This window comes from Camellia sinensis, chromosome 7, assembly GCF_055761805.1.
Source record: "Camellia sinensis isolate YWXY chromosome 7, ASM5576180v1, whole genome shotgun sequence".
In the NCBI taxonomy this organism is placed as follows: domain Eukaryota; kingdom Viridiplantae; phylum Streptophyta; class Magnoliopsida; order Ericales; family Theaceae; genus Camellia; species Camellia sinensis.
Window position 1 is genome coordinate 14,604,166 of NC_138967.1, and position 27,119 is coordinate 14,631,284.

The 27,119-nt window shown below is 39.7% G+C and overlaps 1 protein-coding gene and 1 long non-coding RNA gene across 2 annotated transcripts; both read left to right on the top strand.

The window, feature by feature from the left end:
• Nucleotides 1-203: 203 nt before the first annotated feature.
• On the top strand, nt 204-608 carry LOC145795618 (uncharacterized). Its single transcript, XM_082880450.1, has one exon. The coding sequence runs from the start codon at nt 204-206 to the stop codon at nt 606-608; it is 405 nt and encodes a 134-aa protein (XP_082736576.1).
• A 5,527-nt stretch (nt 609-6,135) lies between these two features.
• Nucleotides 6,136-26,117, top strand: LOC145794972 (uncharacterized). Its single transcript, XR_014334995.1, has 4 exons — nt 6,136-6,356; nt 6,547-6,626; nt 6,737-6,794; nt 25,795-26,117. It is a non-coding gene; the product is annotated as an uncharacterized LOC145794972 (long non-coding RNA).
• The last annotated feature ends 1,002 nt before the right edge of the window (nt 26,118-27,119 follow it).

Genomic DNA, 27,119 nt, shown 5'->3' on the forward strand with positions numbered 1-27,119 from the left:
TATAAAGGAGCTAAACAACACAGATAGACATATCAATAATAAATATGCATACAGAAATTCTCTTCCATATCTCTCTGTTTTCATGGTATCAGAGCAATGTTTGGGTGATTCTTGATTTTTCATATCTTTATTGTTTGAAGCTTTCAAGGGTTTCCACACCCTTGCCTTCACTCAACATGGGTGACAACTAGAATAAGGACTCTATGGTTGAACCCTCAAGCCCTTTTTTTATTCACCCATCAGATCATCAGGGCCTTTTTCTAGTCTCAAAGCATCTTGACGGAAACAATTATGCAACATGGAGACGCTCCATGGTGATTGCTTTCACTGCCAAAAACAAAATTGGTTTTGTTAATGGTACAATCGAAGCCCCAGACACGACCGAGAAGCCTATCGATTATGCCCTATGGGAACGCTGTGACAAAATGGTTCTCTCATGGCTTCTTAACTCCGTTGAAGCAGATTTAGCAGATGGCGTTGTGTACGTTGAGACGGCACATGAGATCTGGAATGATTTCCATGATCGTTTTTCTCTAGGCAATGCTCCAGATCCAAAAATCAATCAGTTCACATGCACAAGGTTCTATGCCTATTTCCACATACTATAAAAAACTCAAAGCTTTATGGGATGAACTTGCATCCTATAAAACTCAACCCACTTGTTCTTGTGGTGGAATGAAGGTTTACAATGAACAACGGGAACAAGATCAAATTATGCAATTTCTCATGGGCCTAAATGAGTCTTACAATGCCATATGTGGTCAGATTCTTCTCATAAATCCGTTACCAAGCGTTCGGAAGGCATATTCTTTAATTACTCAAGAAGAAAAACAACGAGAAATTGGTTACTCCTCGACAGAAAACTTTTCTCTTGCTGCAACAGTGCATAAGCACAAAGGCTCCAACTCTTCTCGTTTTGGAACCCAAAATCTGTCACGAGATCGTTCATCCTTCAATCACTCTTCTCATTCCGAAAATCCAAATCAGTCTGGAGATCGTTCATCCTCTTTTGATCTACATTGCTCCTACTATGATCGTGATGGACACAATATCGAGACGTGTTACAAGTTACATGGATACCCACCCGGACACTGGTTGTTTCGTGGAAAGGGCACCAATGCAGACAATCATGGCTCTATTCAACAACAGCAGCGTGATCGGAACAAACGAAACAGCACCAATCCGCGTGGACACCATTCCATCCACCAGGTTCACGCCATGGACCCTTCCACACAACAGCAGCCAGCCCATAGAAACCTTGCTAGTCATTCTGATTCGGCAACCCATATCTTGCACCAGGTTCTTGCTGGGCGTTCTGAGGAGCAATGCAAACAACTCACCACTGCCATGGCAAACTTGTCCAAATCATCCTCCGAAACCTTAGATGTTTTTGCTAATGCAGCAGGTCAGTTTCATCCATCTGTTCCATCCATTAATTCAATTTTTTCTAATTCATGGATTCTTGACAGTGGAGCCACGGATCATACCACATCCGATTCCTCTTTTTTTTGTCATAGTCATCCATCTCTTATTCCTTCAATTACTTTACCTACAGGATCGTCAGTTCCTGTTGATTCTACAGGCACCATTCTTTTCAATAAAGACATCACTTTAGACCAAGTTCTTCACGTTCCTTCTTTTCGTTTAAATTTACTGTCTGCTAGTAAACTCACAAGATCCCTTCATTGTTGCCTCATTATTTTTGCTGATTTTTGTGTCATCCAGGACTTGGCTTCGGGGAAGATGATTGGCTGGGGCAAGCAGAATAATGGACTCTACTACATGTCGCCGTTGACCACAACCCCACTTTCCTGTCATGTCTCATCACCGTCCTCAATCTGGCACCAACGTCTTGGGCATCCTTCATTAGCTCGTCTTCAACTCTTATATAAATTGTTTCTCTCCATGTCTATTTCATTTAAAAATGATTGTGTTGTTTGTCCTATGGCTAAGCAAACATGCATTCCCTTTCCCTTAAGTAAAACATTAACTGTTTCACCATTTGAATTACTTCATTGTGATATTTGGGTTCCACATCGCATTCCCTCACATATTGGTGCACGTTACTTCCTTACAATTGTGGATGATTTTACTAGGTGTACTTGGGTCTTCTTGATGACATACAAATCTGAAACACAGGCCTTGCTTAAAGCTTTCTTTTCCCTAGTCTATAATCAGTTTAATGTCAGCATCAAAACTCTTAGAAGCGATAACGGATCCAAATTTATTTCCATGCGGGATTTTTTTCTTAATACTGGTGTCGAATTTCAACGCTCATGTGTTTCTACTCCTCAGCAAAATGGGGTGGTTGAGCGCAAACACCGGCATATTCTTAACATTGCTCATGCTTTGCATTTTCAATCACACATTCCCTTGTCATTTTGGGGTGAGTGTGTGCTAACCGCTGTATACCTCATTAATCGTTTACCTACCCCTTTGTTGGCCAATAAATCTCCATTTGAGTTACTTTATTAGAAACTACCGCCTCTTGCCCATCTTCATGTTTTTGGATGTTTATGTTATGCTACCGTTGTTCATCCTGCTCATAAGTTTGCCTCCCGTGCACGACGTTGTGTCTTTCTTGGTTATCCCACCGGCCACAAGGGTTACAAACTTTATGACTTGGATTCTAAAAATTTTCTTGTGAGTCGGGATGTCAAATTTTTTGAAACCATTTTTCCTTACCAACCCAACTCTCCTTCTAACCCAATTTGCACTCACCCTACTGTCTTACCTCTTTCTCAACCCGACCACACCTCCTCCTTACCCACTCATGCGCCTGCTTCCTTTCCCACGCCCGCACCCGCTTCCTCCCAAGATCCTCTACCTCCACCTACATCGTTGCCTCCTTCTCCTACCTTTGTTCCTCATTTCCTGCCCCAACGTCACTCGACCCGTTCTACGCAGCCCCCTCTCTGGCAACGCGATTACCTTATGTCTTTTGCTTCTGCTTCCCCTGCTCCATCATCCTCGCTGCCGGCTCTTCCTTTAAGTACTAAACACCCATTGTCTCATTACCTTTCTAATCACCGTTTTTCTCCTTCGCATCGTGTGTTTCTTGCTAACATTTCAGGCACCACTGAGCCCACTTCCTATGCTCAAGTTGCTTTAGATCTTAACTGGCTACTTGCTATGACGGTCGAGTTAAATGCATTGCAACTCAATCGCACTTGGACCCTTATGCCCTTACCGGCTGGTCATCAACCCATTGGGTGCAAATGGGTGTTTAAACTCAAATACAAATCTGATGGCACCATTGAACGTTACAAAGGTCGTCTCGTCGCCAAAGGTTACACCCAAATCGAGGGTGTTGATTACAGTGAGACTTTCTCTCTTACTGCAAAGCATACTACTCTCCGTTGTCTTTTGTCTGTTACTACTGCTCGTAATTGGTTTCTTCACCAACTTGATGTTACAAAGGCCTTCCTCCATGGTGACTTGCACGAGGAAGTCTATATGGTTCCTCCTCCTGGCCTGTGCCAACAGGGGGAGAATCTGGTGTGTCGGCTTAATAAATCTCTTTATGGGCTGCAACAAGCTTCTCGTAGCTGGTTCTCCAAATTTTTAACAGCTGTTAAGAAAGCAGGTTTTCACCAATCTATGGCTGACTATTCCCTCTTTACCAAAGTTAATGGCGATTCTTTTACAGGAGTGCTCATCTACGTTGATGATATTATCATTACAGGCAATAATCTTAAAGAAATAGAACACCTTAAATCCTTCCATCTCAAACAGTTCCGTATCAAGGATCTCAGTGACTTGAAGTATTTTTTAGGCATTGAATTTTTGCGATCCAAGATAGGTCTTTTTTTGTCCCAAAGGAAATACGCTCTAGATATTTTACAAGATGCAGGTTTAACGGGGGCACGGCCAGAAAAGTGTCCAATGGAACAAAATGTGAAATTACAAACCACAGATGGTGCTATACTCAATGATCCAATGAGGTATAGGAGGTTGGTTGGAAAATTAATTTATCTTACTGTCACAAGACCAGACATTGTTTTTGCAGTTCAGAATTTGAGTCAGTTTATGCACCAACCCAGAAAACCACACATGGAGGCCGCACTTCGTGTCTTGCGATTCATTAAGGGTACACCTGGCCAAGGCTTGTTTTTCCCAGCTATAAACAATCTTAAGTTGAAAGCTTATTGTGATTCAGATCATGCAGGTTGTCCAACAACAAGAAGATCAACTACAGGTTATTGTGTGTTTCTAGGTCACTCTCTTGTCTCATGGAAATCCAAGAAGCAGTCAACTGTGGCTCGTTCATCTGCAGAAGCCGAGTACAGGGCCATGGCAAACACATGCCTTGAAATTACATGGCTGCGATATATATTGCGAGATTTAAGAGTCAAACAAAAAGGCCCTGCTCCTTTGTATTGTGATAATCAAGCTGCATTGCATATAGCGGCAAATCCTGTTTATTACGAAAGAACGAAACATATTGAAATAGATTGTCACATTGTGAGAGAGAAGCTACAAGCTGGTGAAATTTCTCTAAACTACATTTCTTCACGAGATGAGCTTGTAGACATATTTACGAAATCCTTGGGGCGGGATAGCTTCAATCACGTAAGTCACAAGTTGGGACTTCTCAACATTCACTCTCCAACTTGATGGGGAGTGTTGGAAATCATATTGAGTAATTGAAGGAATTTACCTTGTTGTGTTAAACTCCACAATCAGTGGGTTAGCCACGATTGTAGCTGTTAGTATATTATATGTTAGTGCTACTTTACTCATTGTGTTAGTAATGCTTTCATCATTAATGTTTTCTCTTTCGGCTTGTAACTCCTCTATATAAAGGAGCTAAACAACACAGATAGACATATCAATAATAAATATACATACAAAAATTCTCTTCCATATCTCTCTGTTTTCATAAGGAGACGAGTATTAAAAATATTTTGGTATAACGAATTCATATAATTTAAATATATTCTTAACTAATATTACTATTATATTTAAGGATTTTTTTTTTCAAAATTTTAGGGTGATTGTTGCCAGTGTCAACCCCTCAATCAATCCATTATTGGAGAGATGAAAATAAAATTGAGTTAAAGTTAAATATTGTGTAGCTCATATAAAAAAAAATAGAACTGATGAATATACCTTCATCTCTCTCATCTCTATCATTTGTCATTTGGGTTTGAACGATGGGCAGTTTGGTCATTTTACATTATACCATCATTTCAAACACAATTTTCAATACAACAACTCAAATAAAAATTCATTCCATCTTCTCAACACACAAACTAAAATAGCTTCTTAAAATAGTCAAATAGCCAAAAAAAACTTAAAAAATAGTCACTTCCCAAACAACCACATAGTATAAAACTATTTTATTATATATAACGTACACTTCTAATATAAACTTAAACACTAATATAATAATATATTTTTATATTATGTGATAATTATTATGATATTTTTTGTTTAATTTTGAATAAAAATTAACTTGAGAAGTAAATTAGAAAAAAATTTAAACATAAAATATGAAAGTGGGAAAATGATTACACAGAAAGAGGGGCAAGGTGTAATTTACCCTAAATAATCCCAAAACCTATATAAGGAGACGAGGCTGCGAGAAGAAGAAGGGCGGGAGGGTTCAATTGAGAAGTAATTTGAAAAAGCATTTTTAACCTTTGTGTAGCTCATATCCAAAAAAAAATAGAACTGATGAATATACATTTATCTCTATCATTTGTTATTTGGGCCTGAACGGAGGGCAGTTTGGTCATTTTATATTATGCCATCATTTCAAACACAATTTTCAATACAACAACTCAAATAAAAATTTATTCTATCTTCTCAACACAAAAACTAAAATAACCTTATAAAATAGTCAAATAACCAAAAAAAACTTAAAAATAGTCACTTCCCAAACATGCACATAGTATAAAACTATTTTATTATATATGACGTACACTTCTAAGATAAACTTAAATTTTAATATAATAATATATTTTTATATCATGTGATAATTATTATGATATTTTTTTGTTTAATTTTGTATAAAAATTAACTTGAGAAGTAAATTAGAAAAAAATTTAAACATAAAATATGAAAATGGGAAAATGATTACACAGAGAGGGGCAAGGTATAATTTACCCTAAATAATCCCAAAACCTATATAAGGAAGGAGACGAGGCTGCGAGCAGAAGAAGAAGGGCGGGAGGGTTCAATTGAGAAGTAAATTAGAAAAAAATTTAAACATAAAATATGAAAGTGGGAAAGTGGTTACACAGAAAGAGGGGCAAGGTGTAATTTACCCTAAATAATCCCAAAACCTATATAAGGAAGGAGAAGAGGCTGCGAGCAGAAGAAGAAGGGATTGATTCTGCGTCAATTTTAGGGTATATGTTGAAACCCTAATCTTTCTTGATTGTTCTCCATAGATCTTTGTTTTTATATATTAATTTTGATTTATTGATTGATGATGATTGCGTTTCTTGGAGTGGAAATCATTCATTCATGGTTTCTTTTCTGCTTTGTATTTGTTTTGTTTTGATTTGATTTAATCCGATTGATTCATCTGTTTTATAGAATTAGAAGAATTTCACAGCCAAAGATGGGGTTTGTTAATGAAATTTTGAGGAGGAGATGTAGCGAGAAAGCAGTAGTCAGTAAGTTTGGGTTTTTGTATTATTGATTCTTTTGAATTCGCACTTGCTGTTGTTGTTATATATATATATATATATATAAATGAAGTATTGCTGCTTTGTTATTGTGCCAGTTGTGATGATTGTATCCTGTCTTGCTGGAGGTTTTGTTGGCAGTCGTCTTGGCCTGGCGTAAGTGTTATTTTTCTCCCATCTTTAGTTTAATGGTTTAGATAGATAGATGGATAGATAGATTAATTTACTAACCATCCAAATATGTTTCAGGAAACCAGAAACAAAAATAAAATAAAATAAAATAAAAACTGATGGCCTGTCCTTGGATCAAGGATTTGGGTAGTGTTTTTTTTGATGGGTTCCTTCCTCCCTAATCCACCCAAATCCTGGATCATACTTGATTCATGATTTGTATGTAAATATTTTTCTTTTAATAATTTATCTAAATCTACAATTTACGTAAGCGCCCTTACTTGATTTGTGTAGCCATTTTTGGCCTGGCCGAAATACCTATTTTATTCCTTGTGCATCCTGGAAAACAGTAGTCGCAGTAGAACAAAACTTCAATGCAAAAGATTAAGAGCATTGAAATCAAATGGGAAAGAGGACAGAAAGATGGCAATGAGAGAATCATGATATAATCTCTCTACATATTCATTTCCTTGTGCCTTCTGCTCATGTAGAAGTAAAAAAGTTCAAATCGAGGAAGTTGCTTTTGTATGGAATAGCACTTGCTTTTTTCTAATATCAATCAATTTGGATTTCATCTTTGTATTTAATGGGTTGGGATCTTCTACTGATTTGATCCTTTTTTCTTTTCCTTTTTTATTAACTAGCATATTAAATGGTCTGAAGCAAACTGTAGTCGGTGCATTTTTCTTGATATCAGGACGTCAAATGATTCCTTGTAACGCCCTCAAAATAACAACAATAAACCCATCAGATAAGACATGCATTTACATATAAACTAACCACACTCTTTTATTCATTAGAGTTCCATTACATAAGTATTACATGTTAACATCATAACAAAATGCCCTACGGGTTTACAGCTTTCCAAGTTAACACTTGGTTACAACAAAAGAGTACTAACTCGTTTACACATTAAGCCCTAGGCTTGAAGTTACATGTAATACATCAAAAGTTAAGCGACAAAAGTATGTCCGCCACTAGCCTCCCAGCTATGTCCTTGGAGGTGGCATGCTTCCTGCACCTGAAAATGATATTCCCATATAGGGTGAGCCACAGCCCAGTAGAAATACACTAAACCAACCATGGACAATGACTAAAATATTAGCAATTGATAGATGGTCAACACTGATACAATCACATAAATCACATATTTATGTCTTACAACTTATGAGTCTAAGTTACCTTTCATTTTCCCTTTTTCAACAGATAAGCATGCTAGCTCTATCATCATTTCCACAGATATGTATAAAAACTATATCTCACATTCAGATAAGCATAAAAGCTATATCCACATTCTCAACAGATATGTATAACAACAATATCCCACATTCACAGATAAGCATATAAGCTGTATCCACACTTCACAAAGATAAGCATATGAGCTCTATCTTCACTTCTCTAGACAAGCATATGAGCTGTGTCTACGGAGTTCATCCCCTATCTTTTCCCAATACTTATCCGGTTTAGAGGTACATTCCCTATCTTCCCCAAAACCGCGGAGTACATCCCCTATCTCCTCCTCTACACATAACGTATATAAACACATTGGTTCTATATACAATCACCCAATACATACAATTAATGTATTCTATCAACAGTCAAGTTCCATGACACATTTCATTGATTAGTTTCAGTTTACCTAATCATCATGCATTGTCTACAACAATCACGACTATCCTCCACCGATAGCCCAAAGTAGTTATTTCTAAACAGGAAATAAATGCACAATGGATATTCAATCAACATTTCATTTCTTCATTCTTCTCAATTAATTATCCCAATTAATTAAACAATGTAATTAGGTCAATTCCCATAATTAACATTTCAACCCTTAGGTCCCATTTTCATCAATGATTTAACAATCATTCCATTTTTTTTCATGCCAAACATGCATCTAGGTTTATTATGAATAAAACCCCAACTTTTGTAAAATTACACAAAAGCCCCAAACTTTCACAAAATTACCAAACCAAGCCCAACATCTCAAAATACCAAAATTTAAAGACAAAACCCATAGAGAGGAGTAGGATATCCCTACCTCAAATTCGGAGTCCCAAAGGACAAGACGACAAAACCCAACGTGCTCCAAAACCTGAGATTTTCAGATTAAAATGAAGCCCTCGACGATCAACAACTTTTTTGTAAAGGCCAAAGATGAGCAAACCACTCTTACTAGATCAAAACCTAGAGAGAAGGTAGAGTTCTAGAGTGAGAGGCTCAACAATGGTGTTTTTGGAAAAGTAAGAGAGAGAAGAGAAAGTAAAAAGTGATTTGAAAAGTCACAATTTCGGGACTTAAACCCAGTCTCCCGCTCGAGCGTAAAACACCCCGCTCGAGCGTCACTCACAGACTCCCGCTCGAGCGTCCAAACTTCCGCTCGAGCGCCGGATGCACTCTCCCAGCATTTATACAGAACCAGGCCTCCGCTCGAGCTTCCAACTCTACGCTCGAGCGACACTCAGACAACCCCGCTCGAGCGGCCAATACCACGCTCGAGCGTACAACGCTGCACAGGAAAATACTGAATGGGTGTAATCTCCGCTCGAGCGCCAAAACCCCCGCTCGAGCGTACAGGCCAAAACCTGGGCAACTAGTTTTGGTTTCTAAACTCAACCAACCTGTAACAAACCTGCCCAACACATCCTATAACTCAATTATGAAGTAAAAAGGATGTAAACAAAATAATAAACAACCACCAACATCCACGGACACATGTCCGGATCACTGTACAACAAGGGTAAACCCGGGATCGCTATAACCTCCCCCCCTTAAAGAATTTCGTCCCCGAAATTAAGCACAAGTTTTCAAAAACAAGTTTTCCTCCATTTTAAACAATGTTACACTTTAACATTCAACAATTCGACCCATTACCGGTCATCCCATCCCTTTAACAAGAGACATATCACAATATGTAAACAACATATGTATTTTCAACATGCATCAACATTATGCACTATCTTTCCAATGTCAACAATATACTTAACACATATAATGTTACATTCAACTTCCATATGAGGCAAGTTCCAAAACATACTTCCAATAATCAAAACATTTTCAATGTTTCACAACTTAAGACATATATAGAAGCTCTTAAGTTCAACAAAATGTAAAATTTAAATACAAGATCACACATCAACAAACAAGTCCGGATATTTCTCTCGGACTTCCAACTCACGTTCCCAAGTGGCTTCCTCCACTCCGTGATGTTTCCACAAGACTTTCACCAAAGGAATGGTCTTGCCACGCAGGACCTGGTCCCGCCTATCCAAGACCCGAACCGGTCTCTCCTCATACGAGGCATCCTCATCTACCTCTAAATCAGTCCAATCCAGCACATGTGATGGATCTGGCTCATACTTCCGAAGCATACTCACATGAAACACGTCATGCACTCTGGACAACGGCGGTGGTAAGGCTAATCGATAAGCAACCTCACCAATCCTCTCAAGGATCTCAAAAGGACCAATAAACCGAGGGGATAACTTCCCACTCTTCCCAAACCTCATCAGGCCTCGTCTAGGTGATATCTTCAGAAAGACATGATCACCCACCTCAAACGCCAAAGGCCTCCTCCTACGGTCGGCATAACTCTTTTGTCGACTCTGGGCTGTAACAAGCCTCCTACGGATAAGCTCAACTTTCTCCGTCGTCTCCCTAACCAACTCCGGACCCAACAAAGGTGCATCACCCACCTCGGCCCAACAAACTGGAGACCTACACGGTCGGCCATATAAGGCCTCAAACGGTGCCATACCGATGCTAGACTGAAAACTGTTGTTGTAGGCAAACTCTACCAATGGCAAGTGCCTCTCCCACGTCCCACTGAAGTCCAGGACACAACCCTGAAGCATATCCTCGAGGATCTGAATAGTACGCTCGGACTGCCCGTCAGTCTGAGGATGATAAGCCGTACTAAAGGTCAACTTGGTGCCCAAGGCACTTTGCAAACTCTGCCACAACCTAGCAGTAAAACGAGGATCTCTATCTGAGACGATCGTTACTGGGACCCCGTGCAATCTCACTACGTCCCGAACATACAAATCGGCAAGATGATCTACTGAATCTCTCACGCACATAGGAATAAAGTGCGCCGACTTAGTCAACCGGTCTACAATCACCCAAATAGCATCACTACCCCGTTGAGTCCTCGGAAGACCTACAACGAAGTCCATAGTGACATGCTCCCACTTCCACTCGGCAATAGGCAAGGGTTGCAACAAACCCGCTGGCCTCTGATGCTCGGCCTTCACTTGCTGGCAAGTAAGACACTTCGATACGAAAACAGCCACATCTCTCTTCATACCCCGCCACCAAAACTGGCGACCCAAATCCTGATACATCTTAGTACCTCCCGGATGCATCGCAAGGCACGAATGATGAAACTCTCGGAGTACTTCCTCACGGCAAGACTCCGGTACAAACAAACGGTCTCGGTATCTCCCACTCAGGTCGGGATACACCGTCAAGCCCTTCTCAACTTTCCCACTGGAGATCTTCTCTCGAAGAGATTCTACCTCAAGGTCACCTCTCTGTGCCTCTAACACTCTAATCACAAGTGTAGGCTGCGCAACAACAGAAAACAAGGCCGCAGCCTCAACAGATTCGCCCAGTAGCAAATCAAACTCGCCAAGTGCTCCCAACATCTCCCATTCCCGGATGGCTACGCTAGCAACATCACTAATGGATTTCCTACTAAGGGCATCGGCCACAACATTGGCCTTTCCCGGATGATAGTGCAACTCAAAATCATAATCCTCGATGAACTCCATCCACCTCCTCTGTCTCAAATTCAAGTCTCTCTGTGTAAACAGATACTTCAAACTCTTATGATCCGAGAATACCTCGAACCTCTCACCATAAAGGTAGTGCCTCCAGATTTTCAAGGCAAAAATCACTGCTGCTAACTCTAGGTCGTGCGTGGGGTAATTCTTCTCGTGTATTTTCAACTGACGTGAGCCATAAGCTACCACTTTCCCCTCTTGCATCAACACACAACCCAAACCCTCTCGTGAGGCATCACAATAAACAGCATAACCCAACCCTCTCTCCGGAATAATCAACACCGGAGCGGTGGTCAATCTAACTTTCAGTTCTTGGAACGACTTTTCACAAGTCTCACTCCACACAAACTTGACTCCCTTCCGAGTCAGTCTAGTCAACGGTGACGCTAACCTGGAGAAATCTTTCACAAACCGACGGTAATACCCAGCCAATCCCAGAAAACTGCGGATCTCAAACACACTCTTAGGCTATGCCTAATCCTGCACTGCCTCAACCTTGGATGTATCAACAGACACCCCTTCCCCGGATACCACGTGGCCTAAGAATTTGACTTCCCTCAGCCAGAACTCACACTTCCCAAACTTGGCATACAGCCTATGGGCTCTAAGTAACTCAAGCACCACTCTCAAGTGTTCCTCGTGCTCCTCCTCTGAAGGCGAATAGATAAGGATGTCGTCCACGAAGACGACAACAAATCGGTCTAAGAACTCCCGGAAAATCCGGTTCATCAAGTCCATAAAGACTGCCAGTGCATTGGTAAGCCCAAATGGCATCACCAGAAACTCATAATGGCCATACCGCGTACGGAATGCCGTTTTCGGAATATCCTCATCCCTGACCCTCAACTGGTGGTAACCCGATCTCAAGTCTACCTTAGAGAAACAACGGGAACCCTTCAACTGGTCAAACAAATCATCTATATGGGGCATAGGATACTTATTCTTAACCGTAGCCCGATTTAACTTCCGGTAGTCAATACACAATCTCAAGGCACCATCTTTCTTTTTAACAAAGAGTGCCGGTGCTCCCCACGGTGAAACACTAGGGCGAACAAAGCCCTTATCGAGCAATTCCTGGAGCTGAACTTTCAACTCAACCAACTCTGCTGGAGCAAAACGGTAAGGTGCCATAGAAATCGGCGCCGTGCCGGGCACTAAATCAATAGAGAACTCTATCTCTCGGTGAGGTGGCAAACTAACAAGGTCTTCGGGAAAAACATCCGAATACTCACAAACCACCCTCGGCAATACATGCTGGGTCTCACCACTCTCACCACTCTCAAAGCTAGCAAGTAGACTACTAAGTTCACTTCGCCCTCGCGAATCATACCCCGGTGGCAAAACACTACCAACCCGGTCTCCCAAGAAATGGAACCACTCCCCGCTCAAGGTACATAACGTGACCCTCTGGCGGTAGCAATCGATAACAGCCCGGTATGACGATAGCCAGTCCATACCCAAAATAACATCAAAACCCTTCATGGGCATGACAACAAACGGAAAAGGAAGCTTATAATCGGCGACCTCTATATCACATCCTCTAACACCCTGTTTCAGGATCAACTCACCACCCAAAGGCGATACTACACAAATAGGAGATGCTAACTGTGCTAACTCCAATTCCAAAACCGATGCAAATGCAGCAGATACAAAAGAATGAGATGCACCCGTGTCTATCAACACACTAGCAACCGAGTTGCAAAACAGAAAAGTATCTCTCATTACTGATGGAGCCGGTACTAAATCCTGCGCGGTAACAGCATACACGCGCCCCGTAGGCCCCTGGTCTACCTGCTCACCTCTCGGAGCAAACGACTGCTGCACAGACTGGGATGACGAAGCTCCCGGATTGGCCCTCGAGGCCTGCACAGACTGAGCTGGCTGAAAACCCTGCGTCTGCCTAGAACCAGACGCTCCCGAAGTGGCACTCAACTGCGGGCAAAACCTCTTCATGTGCCCAGGTTGTCCACACTGATAACAAGACAAGGGCTGCCCCCTGCCCGAACTCTGACTCTGCGGTCTAGCTGAAGAAGAAGCAGCTTTCTGACCCCCACCCTTCTGCGGGCAAACTGAAACCTTGTGACCCAGCTGGCCACACTTGTAACAAGTGAATTCCCCCTGACTGCCTCTCCCCGAGCCTACACTCGGCACTGGAAAGGTCGATCTAGAGACTGCACCCTGAGACTGCTGAGGGTTATAACCCTTCTGTCTCCTGCCATCACTCTGACTATCCTGGCTCCTCTTGGAGCCCCTCTGTTCTTCCTCCTCCTCCTGCATCATAATCTCCATATGAGCAGCAGCATCAACTAGGTGTCTATACTCTCGAATGTAAGACCCACCAACTCTCAACTTGAGGCCCCGCCTCAACTTCCGCTCAAACTCATAGCAACGGCGTTCCTCAGACGCCACCAGTTCCGGTGCAAACCTGGACAGACTGGTAAAAGTAGCCTCAAACTCGGCCACTGACAAGCCCTGCTGTTTAAGCCGGCTAAACTGATCCCTCAGCTTCTCCCTAGCTGCTGCAGACAAAAACCTCTCCTGAAAAGCATTTATAAACGCCTCCCAAGTACCACCAACACGAGCCTTCTCGTACTTCCACCATTGACCCGCATCTCCCTTCAGCTGGAAGGATGCCAAGGTCACTTTCAGTGCTCCGTCCTCAATGCCAAGCATCTCGAACGTCTTACTCATCTGTTCTAACCACTCATCAGCCTTCAGTGGCTCCTTCGGATCCCCGATAAACTCATCCGGATTAGACCGGAAGAACTCCCTCTTCAAGAAAGAAGGCCCTGTCTCAGCTGCCTGATTCCTAGCTCTAAGAATACCCAAAGCTCCTGCTATCTCTCTGGCCAAGGCACCCATAGCCTGCTGACCTACTGGCTTGGCCACAGTGGCCTGCCCAACTCCCTCCTGCACTGCCGGAATCTCACCCGGTAACGGTACTTCCTGCCTCGCAGGTCTACCACGCCTAGCACCTCTTCCTCGTCCTGACATCCTAATAAAGGCAACACAGAACGTTAGCACATTCATAAATGTGCCGAAACTAAACACTCACGTCCTAATACATGGACAACTGTAATTCACTCCACATAAGCACATAAACACATAAGCACTTACGAATTTCATTTCCGGATAATGATAGTCCCGAGACGTTACTAGAGTTCCGGTTAGAAACAGCATTGATCAAGTGCCTTTCCAACAAGACTCCCAGAAACCCAAGGATCCAATCAACATCCTAGAAATTAAATCCCATACCCACATAGTCACATAAGCATGTTATCAATTAAGCACATAGCATATGATACTACATCTAAGTCTCTATTAAGCGAGACAAACCCATTGTGATACTAATCACTTCCCACGTACCCAAAGTATTCGAACCCGGTACGCTTTGATACCAAGTTGTAACGCCCTCAAAATAACAACAATAAACCCATCAGATAAGACATGCATTTACATATAAACTAACCACACTCTTTTATTCATTAGAGTTCCATTACATAAGTATTACATGTTAACATCATAACAAAATGCCCTACGGGTTTACAGCTTTCCAAGTTAACACTTGGTTACAACAAAAGAGTACTAACTCGTTTACACATTAAGCCCTAGGCTTGAAGTTACAAGTAATACATCAAAAGTTAAGCGACAAAAGTATGTCCGCCACTAGCCTCCCAGCTATGTCCTTGGAGGTGGCATGCTTCCTGCACCTGAAAATGATATTCCCATATAGGGTGAGCCACAGCCCAGTAGAAATACACTAAACCAACCATGGACAATGACTAAAATATTAGCAATTGATAGATGGTCAACACTGATACAATCACATAAATCACATATTTATGTCTTACAACTTATGAGTCTAAGTTACCTTTCATTTTCCCTTTTTCAATAGATAAGCATGCTAGCTCTATCATCATTTCCACAGATATGTATAAAAACTATATCTCACATTCAGATAAGCATAAAAGCTATATCCACATTCTCAACAGATATGTATAACAACAATATCCCACATTTACAGATAAGCATATAAGCTGTATCCACACTTCACAAAGATAAGCATATGAGCTCTATCTTCACTTCTCTAGACAAGCATATGAGCTGTATCTACGGAGTTCATCCCCTATCTTTTCCCAATACTTATCCGGTTTAGAGGTACATTCCCTATCTTCCCCAAAACCGCGGAGTACATCCCCTATCTCCTCCTCTACACATAACGTATATAAACACATTGGTTCTATATACAATCACCCAATACATACAATTAATGTATTCTATCAACAGTCAAGTTCCATGACACATTTCATTGATTAGTTTCAGTTTACCTAATCATCATGCATTGTCTACAACAATCACGACTATCCTCCACCGATAGCCCAAAGCAGTTATTTCTAAACAGGAAATAAATGCACAATGGATATTCAATCAACATTTCATTTCTTCATTTTTCTCAATTAATTATCCCAATTAATTAAACAATGTAATTAGGTCAATTCCCATAATTAACATTTCAACCCTTAGGTCCCATTTTCATCAATGATTCAACAATCATTCCATTTTTTTTCATGCCAAACATGCATCTAGGTTTATTATGAATAAAACCCCAACTTTTGTAAAATTACACAAAAGCCCCAAACTTTCACAAAATTACCAAACCAAGCCCAACATCTCAAAATACCAAAATTTAAAGACAAAACCCATAGAGAGGAGTAGGATATCCCTACCTCAAATTCGGAGTCCCAAAGGAGAAGACGACAAAACCCAACGTGCTCCAAAACCCGAGATTTTCAGATTAAAATGAAGCCCTCGACGATCAACAACTTTTTTGTAAAGGCCAAAGATGAGCAAACCACTCTTACTAGATCAAAACCTAGAGAGAAGGTAGAGTTCTAGAGTGAGAGGCTCAACAATGGTGTTTTTGGAAAAGTAAGAGAGAAGAGAAAGTAAAAAGTGATTTGAAAAGTCACAATTTCGGGACTTAAACCCAGTCTCCCGCTCGAGCGTAAAACACCCCGCTCGAGCGTCACTCACAGACTCCCGCTCGAGCGTCCAAACTTCCGCTCGAGCGCCGGATGCACTCTCCCAGCATTTATACAGAACCAGGCCTCCGCTCGAGCTTCCAACTCTACGCTCGAGCGGCACTCAGACAACCCCGCTCGAGCGGCCAATACCACGCTCGAGCGTACAACGCTGCACAGGAAAATACTGAATGGGTGTAATCTCCGCTCGAGCGCCAAAACCCCCGCTCGAGCGTACAGGCCAAAACCTGGGCAACTAGTTTTGGTTTCTAAACTCAACCAACCTGTAACAAACCTGCCCAACACATCCTATAACTCAATTATGAAGTAAAAAGGATGTAAACAAAATAATAAACAACCACCAACATCCACGGACACATGTCCGGATCACTGTACAACAAGGGTAAACCCGGGATCGCTATATTCCTGCTTACATACCATGTGAACTTTAACTGAAGAAATATAGATGCATGGTTTAACCATATAAACCTTCATTCTTTTTGTCCAACTACTAAAGAAAATATGTTAGTGAAACTTAGTAACATAAATTATTGTTCATGTTATTGTTAAATATTATTTCATTAGTTCAACTTAAAATGATAACTGATTTAATCGTTTAATGCAGAAAATGGCTTCATTTGGTTTTATTCTATTTGAATTACATAAACTGTAATACCTATTTAATTATCAATTCACTACAATTTTGCCTACAAATTAGAAATATATGTTTTAACAATGTACTTTGTATATTTCTCAAATTAAACCCATTGATTTGTCCAACTTATAATGACATTCAATTGCGTGTAGGGTGTGCGTTTTTTTCCTTTTTCTTTCAATATGAATATTACCTTGTATTTTGAATTGATTTTAGATTGCATATGATATTTATGGTTGATGTAATGATTTTACTCTGTTTCTTGTCATATTAGTTAACCTAAAGTTAAATTTGTTAACGACACTAATTTTTTCCCAACAAGGGTAGTAATCTTTTGGGCCATAGACTGGATTCATTGTGATTTGTGTTCTTCTTGATCTCCCCATTGTCCCCTTAAAAAGCTCTAGGATTGATGTCTAGTGCAATACTTGGTGTAACTTGCGATATAGAAGCAAGATGTGTTGATGGATCGACTCATTTATGTTCCCATAATATAGTCTTTTTTTCCTCTTCTGCTCTCTCTTTCTTTCTTGAGCCTTCAATTGAGATTTGGTGGGGTGGTCTAGTTCATGATGACGTTTCAGCATATTGAAAAGTTTTATTGTTATACTCGCCAGTGTTATTAAAAGCGATAAGCGCACCAAGGTGCCAAGGTCTCTTGAGGCCTTAGGCGCAAGGCGCAAGGCGAGGCGCGGGTTTTATCGAAGTAAGGCGCACCATGGCAAGTTAAAATAATGTAATTTAATATGAGACATATAAGCAAATAACTAACTGGTATAACATAAACAAAATGCAATATTGAACATTTTAAAAAATAAACACCAACAAATATCGCTATTTTAACATAGACAAATTAGTATAAGCATGCATTTGAAAACATAAAAAGCGAATATCCATGACCTAAAAGTCAACTAATAACAATATTTCAAGTTTAAGCATGCATTTCAAAACATCAACAAATTAAACCAACAAAACATAAAGTCTTTGCTTCCATTTATCCAATGAGGATCTAACAATCATCATCATCCTCAATATCAACAGTACGCAATTCATAATCTTCTTCTTCATCATTGGATTTGTATCATTCTACATCTTCCTCTTCTGTCTCCTCTGAATCTGCCTCTTCCTCATCTATCAATTGACGTGCATTTGATGATCTAGAACCCCTTGGCCTTGCCCTCGATGATGATGGTGTCTTTGAAGTTGTTGATCTAGTTCGCTTATTTCTTTCCCGAACACCAGAAGCTCTAGCAACATCACGCCACATCAAATTTTCATCATCAAACACATTATCGTTATCTTCATCCTCTTCTCCATCCGTCCTCCCAACCAACCACTCATTGCTTTCATCAATATTTGTTAAAGCGATGGGATCAAGTGTGTCACGCATATCATATCGACGTCTCAATTGTCTGTTGTACTTAATAAATACCAAATCATTGAGACGTTGTTGTTCCAACCTATTTCTTTTTTTGTTGTGGAGCTACAAGAAAAAGAGAATGTATTAAAATTTACCATATGAGAAGGGGAAGAAAAAAAATAAAGGGAATTCACCAAACTTGAGGTAGATGCTCACATGCTCAAATACACTCCAATTTCTTTCACAATCAGATGCACTACAGGTTAAGCTAAGAACTTTTATGGCAAACTTTTGCAAATTTGGGGTTGAATAACCATATGCAGACCACCAATCAGCTGTGAATTGCAACTAATTTTAGCACAACTAGAAACTTTTGATTTAATCTAGAGGTATGAAAAAGTTAATGGTGTAAAATGGATTACCTGGTGCCCTTGTCATTCTCTGCCTAATTGCTAGTGGCATCGCAAAGAGACCTTTAGATTTTGTATAAATACTCATTTCTTGAGTGATTTTATCTTGAATGCCAGTGCCTCGAACCAACATTGACACACACTTATACAACCCTGACATGATTTCAGTATCATGCTCAATACTTGGATTAGAATAGAAGAACTCCGGATTCAAAAAATGGCCAGCTGCATGAAGAGGTTGATGCAATTGGATATTCCACCTATTGTCAATGATTTCAAAGATGTTCTTGTATTTTTCTTCTTTTTCATTAAATGACTTTGCAATACTTTCTTTAGCCCTATCCATAGCCTCATAAATGTACCCCATGGCAGGTTTTTTTCTCAGAATCAACCAACCTAAGCACATGCACAAGTGGACCTGAGACCTTAAGAGCGTAGACAGCCAAATTCCAAAATGATGGCATCAACATAATCTGTGTTGCTTGTTTACCCTTTGGCTCCTTTGTCCATTTGGAGCTTGTCCATTCCTCCGAAGTGAACATCTTTCTCTAGTTGTTTTTTTGTTGATGAATCCTAGATAGGGTGAGAAAGGCTATTGCAAATCTTGTCTTTGCAGGCTTGACCAAATTCTTTAACTGTGTAAACATCCTTATCATATTCAACACACCTGGACGGTTATAAATATAACCGTGTACCCGAATAGCCTTGTCAAATATCTTCTTCATATGTGGCAATTTGAAAATATCTTCCAGTATCAAATCCAAGCAGTGAGCTGCACATGGTGTCCAAAAAAGGTGTGGTCTCTTTGCCTCCAAAAACTTACCTATTAAAATTATAGAAACAAAACACAGAAGATTATTTAATAACAACTAAACTAACTAACTAACTAGTTAGTAAGTACATATTTTTTTAAAAATCAAGACAAAAGATTATTACTAGCCAACACATTAGCTGAGGCACTATCTGTGATAATATGGACTACATTAACTTCTCCAACATCATCCACACAGTTATCAAGTAGTTCGAAGAGTTTTTGCCCATCCTTTGAATAGCTTGAAGCATCGATGGACTCAACAAACATAGTTCCTCTAGGACAATTGACTAAAAAATTAATCAAAGTCCTCCCATTCTGCGAAGTCCATCCATCTGACATCAAGGAACACCCACATTTCACCCATTCCTCTTTATGAATCCTCATCAACTCATTTGTATGATTCAACTCTTTCTTCAGATATGGAACCCGCACTTCACGGAAACTGGGAGGTTTCATACCAGGACCATACTGCCCAATACCTTCAACCATTGGTCCAAAGCTATCATAACTAACTGCATTAAAAGCTATACCTACATCATACATCCACCTTGTGATTCTTATCACTGCTCGGTCTCTTATTTCTTTCTTATAAGGATCATTGTGATCAATTGTTGTTTGTGTTCCTTTTCTATTTTGCACCACAAAATCAGGATTGGGTGTGTAGAATACATCCATGGGCCCCTTCTTCTTCAACCTTTTTGATCCAGCAAAAGAACTATTTTGATTGCTTGGCAATGATTTACCACTTGGTCCACGAGGCCGATGAACCTCATAAGCAATGTCATCTTTGTTAGAATATAATATGTAAAATGTTGCTTTAATAATTAGGTTAGTATAATAATTAGTATGCTTTAATAATGTACCTTTAATAATGTTGTTTGGTTTGTGCTTCTACTTTCGGTTTGTAATTGTTCTCCCTCTCCTCTATAAAGGAGAGAGCTCAACACACCATTAAACAACATCTATCAATACACAATTTATTCTTTCCTTTTATCTATACATGTTATACATTAAATCTTACATGGTATCAGAGCAAGGTTAACAACCTAGTCATTCTGCTTCACCGGCGGGCGACAGCCTCGCCTTGGCCGACCGCCGGACCTCTACACATACCTTCACTCCGCTGCCACAAATTCCATAGCTGAACTCTTCTCTGCCTTACAATGGCTCAATCAACTTGCTGAGCTCTCTTCTCTGCCAATGAAGGAATCCCACCTTCCCTGACAAGCAAACCCCAATTCACTTCTCTCATGAAACAGGGACCACATTTGCTTGCTCCAACGGGGAGTGACCTTCAACTGGCTCAGAAGGGGCTACATCAGGGGTAGTATGTGATCGGGTTCGGTTACACCAGTGCTTGCCTTCCACCCTTCGTTTTGATATACTCCCCATTCCATCTTTCATCTCCCTCAGCTCGCGTACAATGCTTTTGAAGGACATCTCACCAGATCGGTGAGAGAGAAGCAGAGAATGCCGACCATGTTCTCCTAGCAGCTTGAAGACCTTTGTATCCAGGATGTGAAGGGAAGAAGAGCTCCTCATTGAAACCTGCCTGGTCCCATGACTTCGGTTCCCGAGAAAGGCGACCAGCCACATGATCAAGAAGCTCAATAGAAGGTATTGTTGGCCTTATGTAAAAGAAACCAGAATTATACACCCATATCCGCATTGTATGAGCATAGCGAGCCCAACCCATTGAAGGTTCATCAAACACATCATTATACCCATAAGCTGTCATGTTATTATGACCATCGGTCATGGACTCCACATCTGAGTCCCGATAAAGATGATAAAAAGGGTTTTGCAAATACACTATATCGACATCTGAGAGAAGAACACTGTAACCCATCTGCTCTTACTTTGCCCAGAAAAGTTGCCTCCTTTGTCTCCGACACCGTGCCGCCAGCTTCTTCCTTTGCCGGTGCCGTTTCCGGCGGCGGAGCCTCGTTCTTCAACCCTTTCGGCTTCGTCGTACAGTGGCTCAGTGAACCAAGTGGGTTCCAACCAGAACCAAAGATAGGGTGGTCAGTCCGCGTTCAACTGACCAAATTCTGGGTTTCTGATCTGTGTTTTGAGAGAGAGAGCTGCACGCACAGACTCATCATCAATTATCGGATAGCAAAAATGTGGATGTCAGTTCTGCCGGAGGAGCTGTGGAGCCGAATACTAAACTTCCAAGACCTGTGTTGCCTACCCACTTTCTCTCTCCTCCTTTATTTTGTGAGACTGATGATGGGGTAGCACAGCAGAGATGCTCCACTTTTTATCTCTTTCTTTCCAAACCCAACACTCTCTCTCTCTCTCTATACATCATTCTATCAACTCAGGGACAAAGTTTCCACTTTTTGAATAAAGCCACCACATTACACAAAACCAATTTTTTTTATTCGTTTTATTATTATTATCCTCCTCATCATCATGTACCCCACTTTCTCTCTCTCATTTTTTTTCACTTTCCAACCCACTGGGGCACATGCTTTCGCCATTCATATATTATTATTATTAAAACAAAAAAACAAAAAAAAACCATTGCAGGTTTTCACAAAACCGTGGGCCAAGAAACCCACGTGAACCAATCTCCTTTTTTCCTCACTCTCTCGTTTTGATTTCACATATATTCTTATTATTTCTTTCTTTTTTTTATTTTTCTTTCACTTTATTTTTCATCTTTTTTTTTTTCCATTATTATTTCTTTGCACAAAAAAAAAAAAAAATAAATAAATAAATAAAAATAAAAAATAAAAATAAAAAAGGGAAGAAGACGAATTGCACCCCAAACTCATTTTATTCATGTCGGGGCTCACCCCGATCACCATTTTACACCACAAAAAAAAAAAAAAAAAAAACCAAACAAACCAAAACCAACACAAATCGGAACAGTGGGATTTTTCTTCTCTACTCTGCCGCCGGTCTCTTCTTCTTGCCTCCGTCCTGGGCGGCCCTTGACAGTGTTGCCTCCGTGTTTCCCACTCCACTGGGCACGATCACTCCACCCTGCTCCTCCACTACAGCATATGGCGGACCTCCAAATCGGAACATAACGGTGGCCTTCCGCTTCAGCTCCTTATTTTCCGCCTTTAGCACACTTATCTCTGCTCGCGCATCCTTATACATGCGTTGGAGCAGAGCCAGCTGGGCGTTTAACTGTTGCACCTCATTTGTCCTACTCTGCAGCCGGTCCTACAGGTTTGTGACCGCCGTCATGGTCTCCACACATGACTTCAAAGTATACTGATTGGCCTCAATATCAGTTTGCACCGCCATTTTTTGCTCCACCAACCGCATCGGAAAGTTCAACGGAGCAAAACCAGAGGCGCTTGGTTGAGGTTCACTGGCCACCGCACCAGTTATCTCTCTTGTTGACTCATTGAGGTCGGTAAAGAGAGTGAGCAGACCACGGGACGAAGAGGCCATATTCTGGGTAGCTGAACGGGAAGACGAGGCCATGTTATGGGTTGCTGAGTGTTTCAGAGAAGGGTTGGTTACAGAGTGTTTACAGAGTGTTTCAAGATTTGTAGCTCTTAGCGACAAGCTCTCAGAGAACGAAGAGGTTTCAACTGGTTTGTTATGCTTCCAAGCCTCAGCCTCCGCTTCGGTTTATAAAGACCATGATGAAGAGGCAGACACGCGCATCATGCGCCGCTCGGCGCTAGACGACAACATGGGCGCGCTTTTTGATGGAACGCTTTTTTATGGATTGGGCACGCCTTTTGATGGCACGCCTTTTGATAGATTGGGCACACCTTTTGAGGGTGCGACTTTTTAAGGGTCTGACAAGACTCTGTAAACTGTCCCGACATTGATTTCGGTTAGCTCCTTCATGGGTCCGACAAGACTCTGTAAACTGTCCCGACATTGATTCCGGTTAGCTCCTTCATGGGTCCGACAAGACTCTGTAAACTGTCCCGACATTGATTCCGGTTAGCTTTTACATGGGTCTGGCAAGACTCCATAAACTGTCCCGACATTTATTCCGGTTAGCTGCTACAACGGTCCGACACGACTATACAGTGTCTTCTACAACGGTCTGACACGACCATACAGTGTCTCATATCCTATTTTTATTTTATTTTATTTTTCTGTTTTGTTACTCTCTCCAAACTCAAGTTAGTTGGTTCTTATCCTCCTTGAGTTTGAGGGGGGCTGTTAGAATATAATATGTAAAATGTTGCTTTAATAATTAGGTTAGTATAATAATTAGTATGCTTTAATAATGTACCTTTAAAAATGTTGTTTGGTTTGTGCTTCTACTTTCGGTTTGTAATTGTTCTCCCTCTCCTCTATAAAGGAGAGAGCTCAACACACCATTAAACAACATCTATCAATACACAATTTATTCTTTCCTTTTATCTATACATGTTATACATTAAATCTTACAATCTTCATCCTCTTCAAAATCATTGTTCATCTTATCAAAATGAGGCAACAAGTTCATTTGCTCTTTCTGTGTTTTCTTGTTTCCCATATACTCTTTTATCTCTTCCCTTACATCAGGTGGACATTTTTGACAAGCTGTGACATTCCTTGAACCTCCAACAAGATGCTGTTTGACTCTATAAACCCCTCCATTAGATATTTTACCACAAAAATTACACTTAAATTGATTTGGGTTCTTAGGATCTAACTGATGTGTATATTTCCATGCAGGATCTTTTCTTGTACTTTCGGATGCCATCTAAATCATAGAAGTAGAGAAGAAACAGAGCAATTCAAAATTAAAAATAAATGAATAAAAAAAAGGTTCAAACAGACGAGGAGAAGGCAAAAAAAAATAATAATAAAAAATAAATAAAAGAAAAGCAAAAAATAAAAGAAAAAGAAGAAGGTATAAGCAAAAAAGAAACGAAGAGACGAAGAACAAACGAAGAACTAACGAAGAGACGAAGGAGAAGAAGACGAAGAACAGACGAACAAGAAGAAGAAGAAGAAGAAGAAGACAGAAAAGACTGACGAACAAGCAGACGAAGAGAACAGACGGAGAAAAGGGGAAGAAGAGACGAAGAAACAAAGAGAAGAACATACTTGGACATCTTGGACTGGAAGACGACTGAGGCCTGCGCTGGAAGATGACTGGAAGAGAAGAACTTCTTTGGAGATTTGGATTAGGGCTTGGTGTTTCTTTCGTTGTCGCTGATTTGGGCTAAATCTTCAAGTATATTTGAAGGAAATAATCTGCTGTAGCTGACCTATGAAATCTTGGTGGTCCAATTTGTATGAAAAAAAAAAAAAAAAAGCCCTCAAGGCCTGCGCCTTGGGCTTAAATGCGCCTAGCTCAAGTCGTGCGCTTTAATCGCGCCTTAGTGACATCGCCTCGCCTTGACCACTGCAAGGCACAAGGGGTGGGCATGGCTGGGCTTTGTGCCTAGTCGCGCGCCTAGTTGCGCTTTTAATAACACTGATACTCACAGTGTATCTTAAGTTTGAGCATGTGTCTGAAATAATTTCCAAAGAAGCTAAGTTTGAGGATCCTAATATTGGGTAAGATGCAAAGTTTGTGGATTGTACCGTTGGGGGTTGTTTCAAAATTACAGGGCTGTGGTTGTTCCTCCCTCCTACAGCTGACTAATGAACCAAGTGATATGAGCTTGACTTGTGCTCTACTCGTCAAAATTTTGTTCTAGATTAACTCGTTAAGATTTTAAGCTAAACTTGGATACCTATTCTACTCGGATAGATAAGTTTGTATACGCTATAAAAAAAATCAAATTTAATTGTATATTTCAAGTTATTTGTGCTTTTGGTGTTTAATCACTTGCAAAAGCATTTCACATTTGTTTGGAAATATATGGTGTTATCAATATTTGTGCTGATGTTATTTCTTTTTCTTTTTCTTTTTCTTTTTCTTTTTTTTTTTTTTGTTTGGTGGAGGAATATGATGTTATTTCCTGGCCTTGTTTGATGTGTTGTATTTTTTTTTTGTTTTTTTGTTTTTTTTCTTTCTCAGCAAGGGATGAAAACACAGTTGACCGAGAGTGAGACTTGATGCATCTGGTTCGGAGGATGGAAGTTACAGCATGCAGTACTCTCATTAACTACTGAATGAAAATTCATTATAAGTTATCGTGGTTTCGTGTCAAGTAAATTAGTGCAAGATGCATATTATATAAACATTTATATATTATTATAATTGTAAAATATTGTCATCTTATTAAGGTTGAAAGGTGTAATTCTTTTTTCTTTTTTTCATTTTTTAAATTTTGTTTAATTTTTGTTAATGTGTAACAATTTGATTGGTTTATAAATTAATTTTATATTCTTAAAATAAAATTTTAAATTTAAATTGTTCTTTAAAGTATGTTACCGTAATTGAAATAAGATCAATACTCATTTGTTAATTTATGCATCCTTTATTAAATTATAAAATTAAATTTTAAATTTAAATTATTTTTTAAATTATGTTATTACAATTAGAATGAGATTAATATTCAAATGTGTCATAATTATGTGTCATTATATTATTGCTCTAACATAATATATTATAAAATATCAAATTATTAATTGCTATTAAAAGTTTATATTTTTATTTTTTTGTTATTTTTGGTTTTAAATTTTAAATTTTTTTTATATCCTTCTGAATTACAAGAGCTTGAATAATAAATTTTTTTAATATGAATATTTTTTTAACAAAAGACAAAAAAATAAATAAATGGATTTTAAAATGGTATCAATTCTAGCTATACAATTATATAATTAGCGGACTTTGGAATTTAGCCAATTAACGGAAAATGGGCAATTTAGACAATATAAGAAGTTTTTTTTTTTTGTTGTGGGTGTTTCTGTGTGTTTTTCATTACAATTGATAGTCTCTTCCGAATTGTGATTCTCTCCATTGCATATTTGTAATAGAAATATTTTATTAAATCATTTAATAGTGAGCATAATAAACTTTTTTTTTAAATTTAAAATAATTATAAATTTATATTTTTATTTCATATTTATTAGATTTGCATTACATATATACATGGAATTGAAAGTATTAAAGTCGGTCATCTCTCACACTTCCTTTTGATCGATCACCACTCATCCTCTTTCACAATCCATTGGTACCGCTCTATCATTTTTTCATGTATATCACTATTAAATCCAATCCTTAGCTCATTGCCACAACTCTCATTACTTTCTTAGTCCATAACCATAGTTGCAGTATGTTTAAAAAAAACAAAACAAAAACAAAACACAATTGCGGTCCAGCATCACCACCCAAAAGTGATTAAATTGTCCCCAACAAATGGTAGAAATTGATAGTATTTTTTTTTTTTTTGAGGCCGA

Bases quoted from the DNA above. Each gene is read 5' to 3' on its own strand.
- LOC145795618 (XM_082880450.1), top strand. From the start codon at position 204: ATGGTTGAACCCTCAAGCCCTTTTTTTATTCACCCATCAGATCATCAG.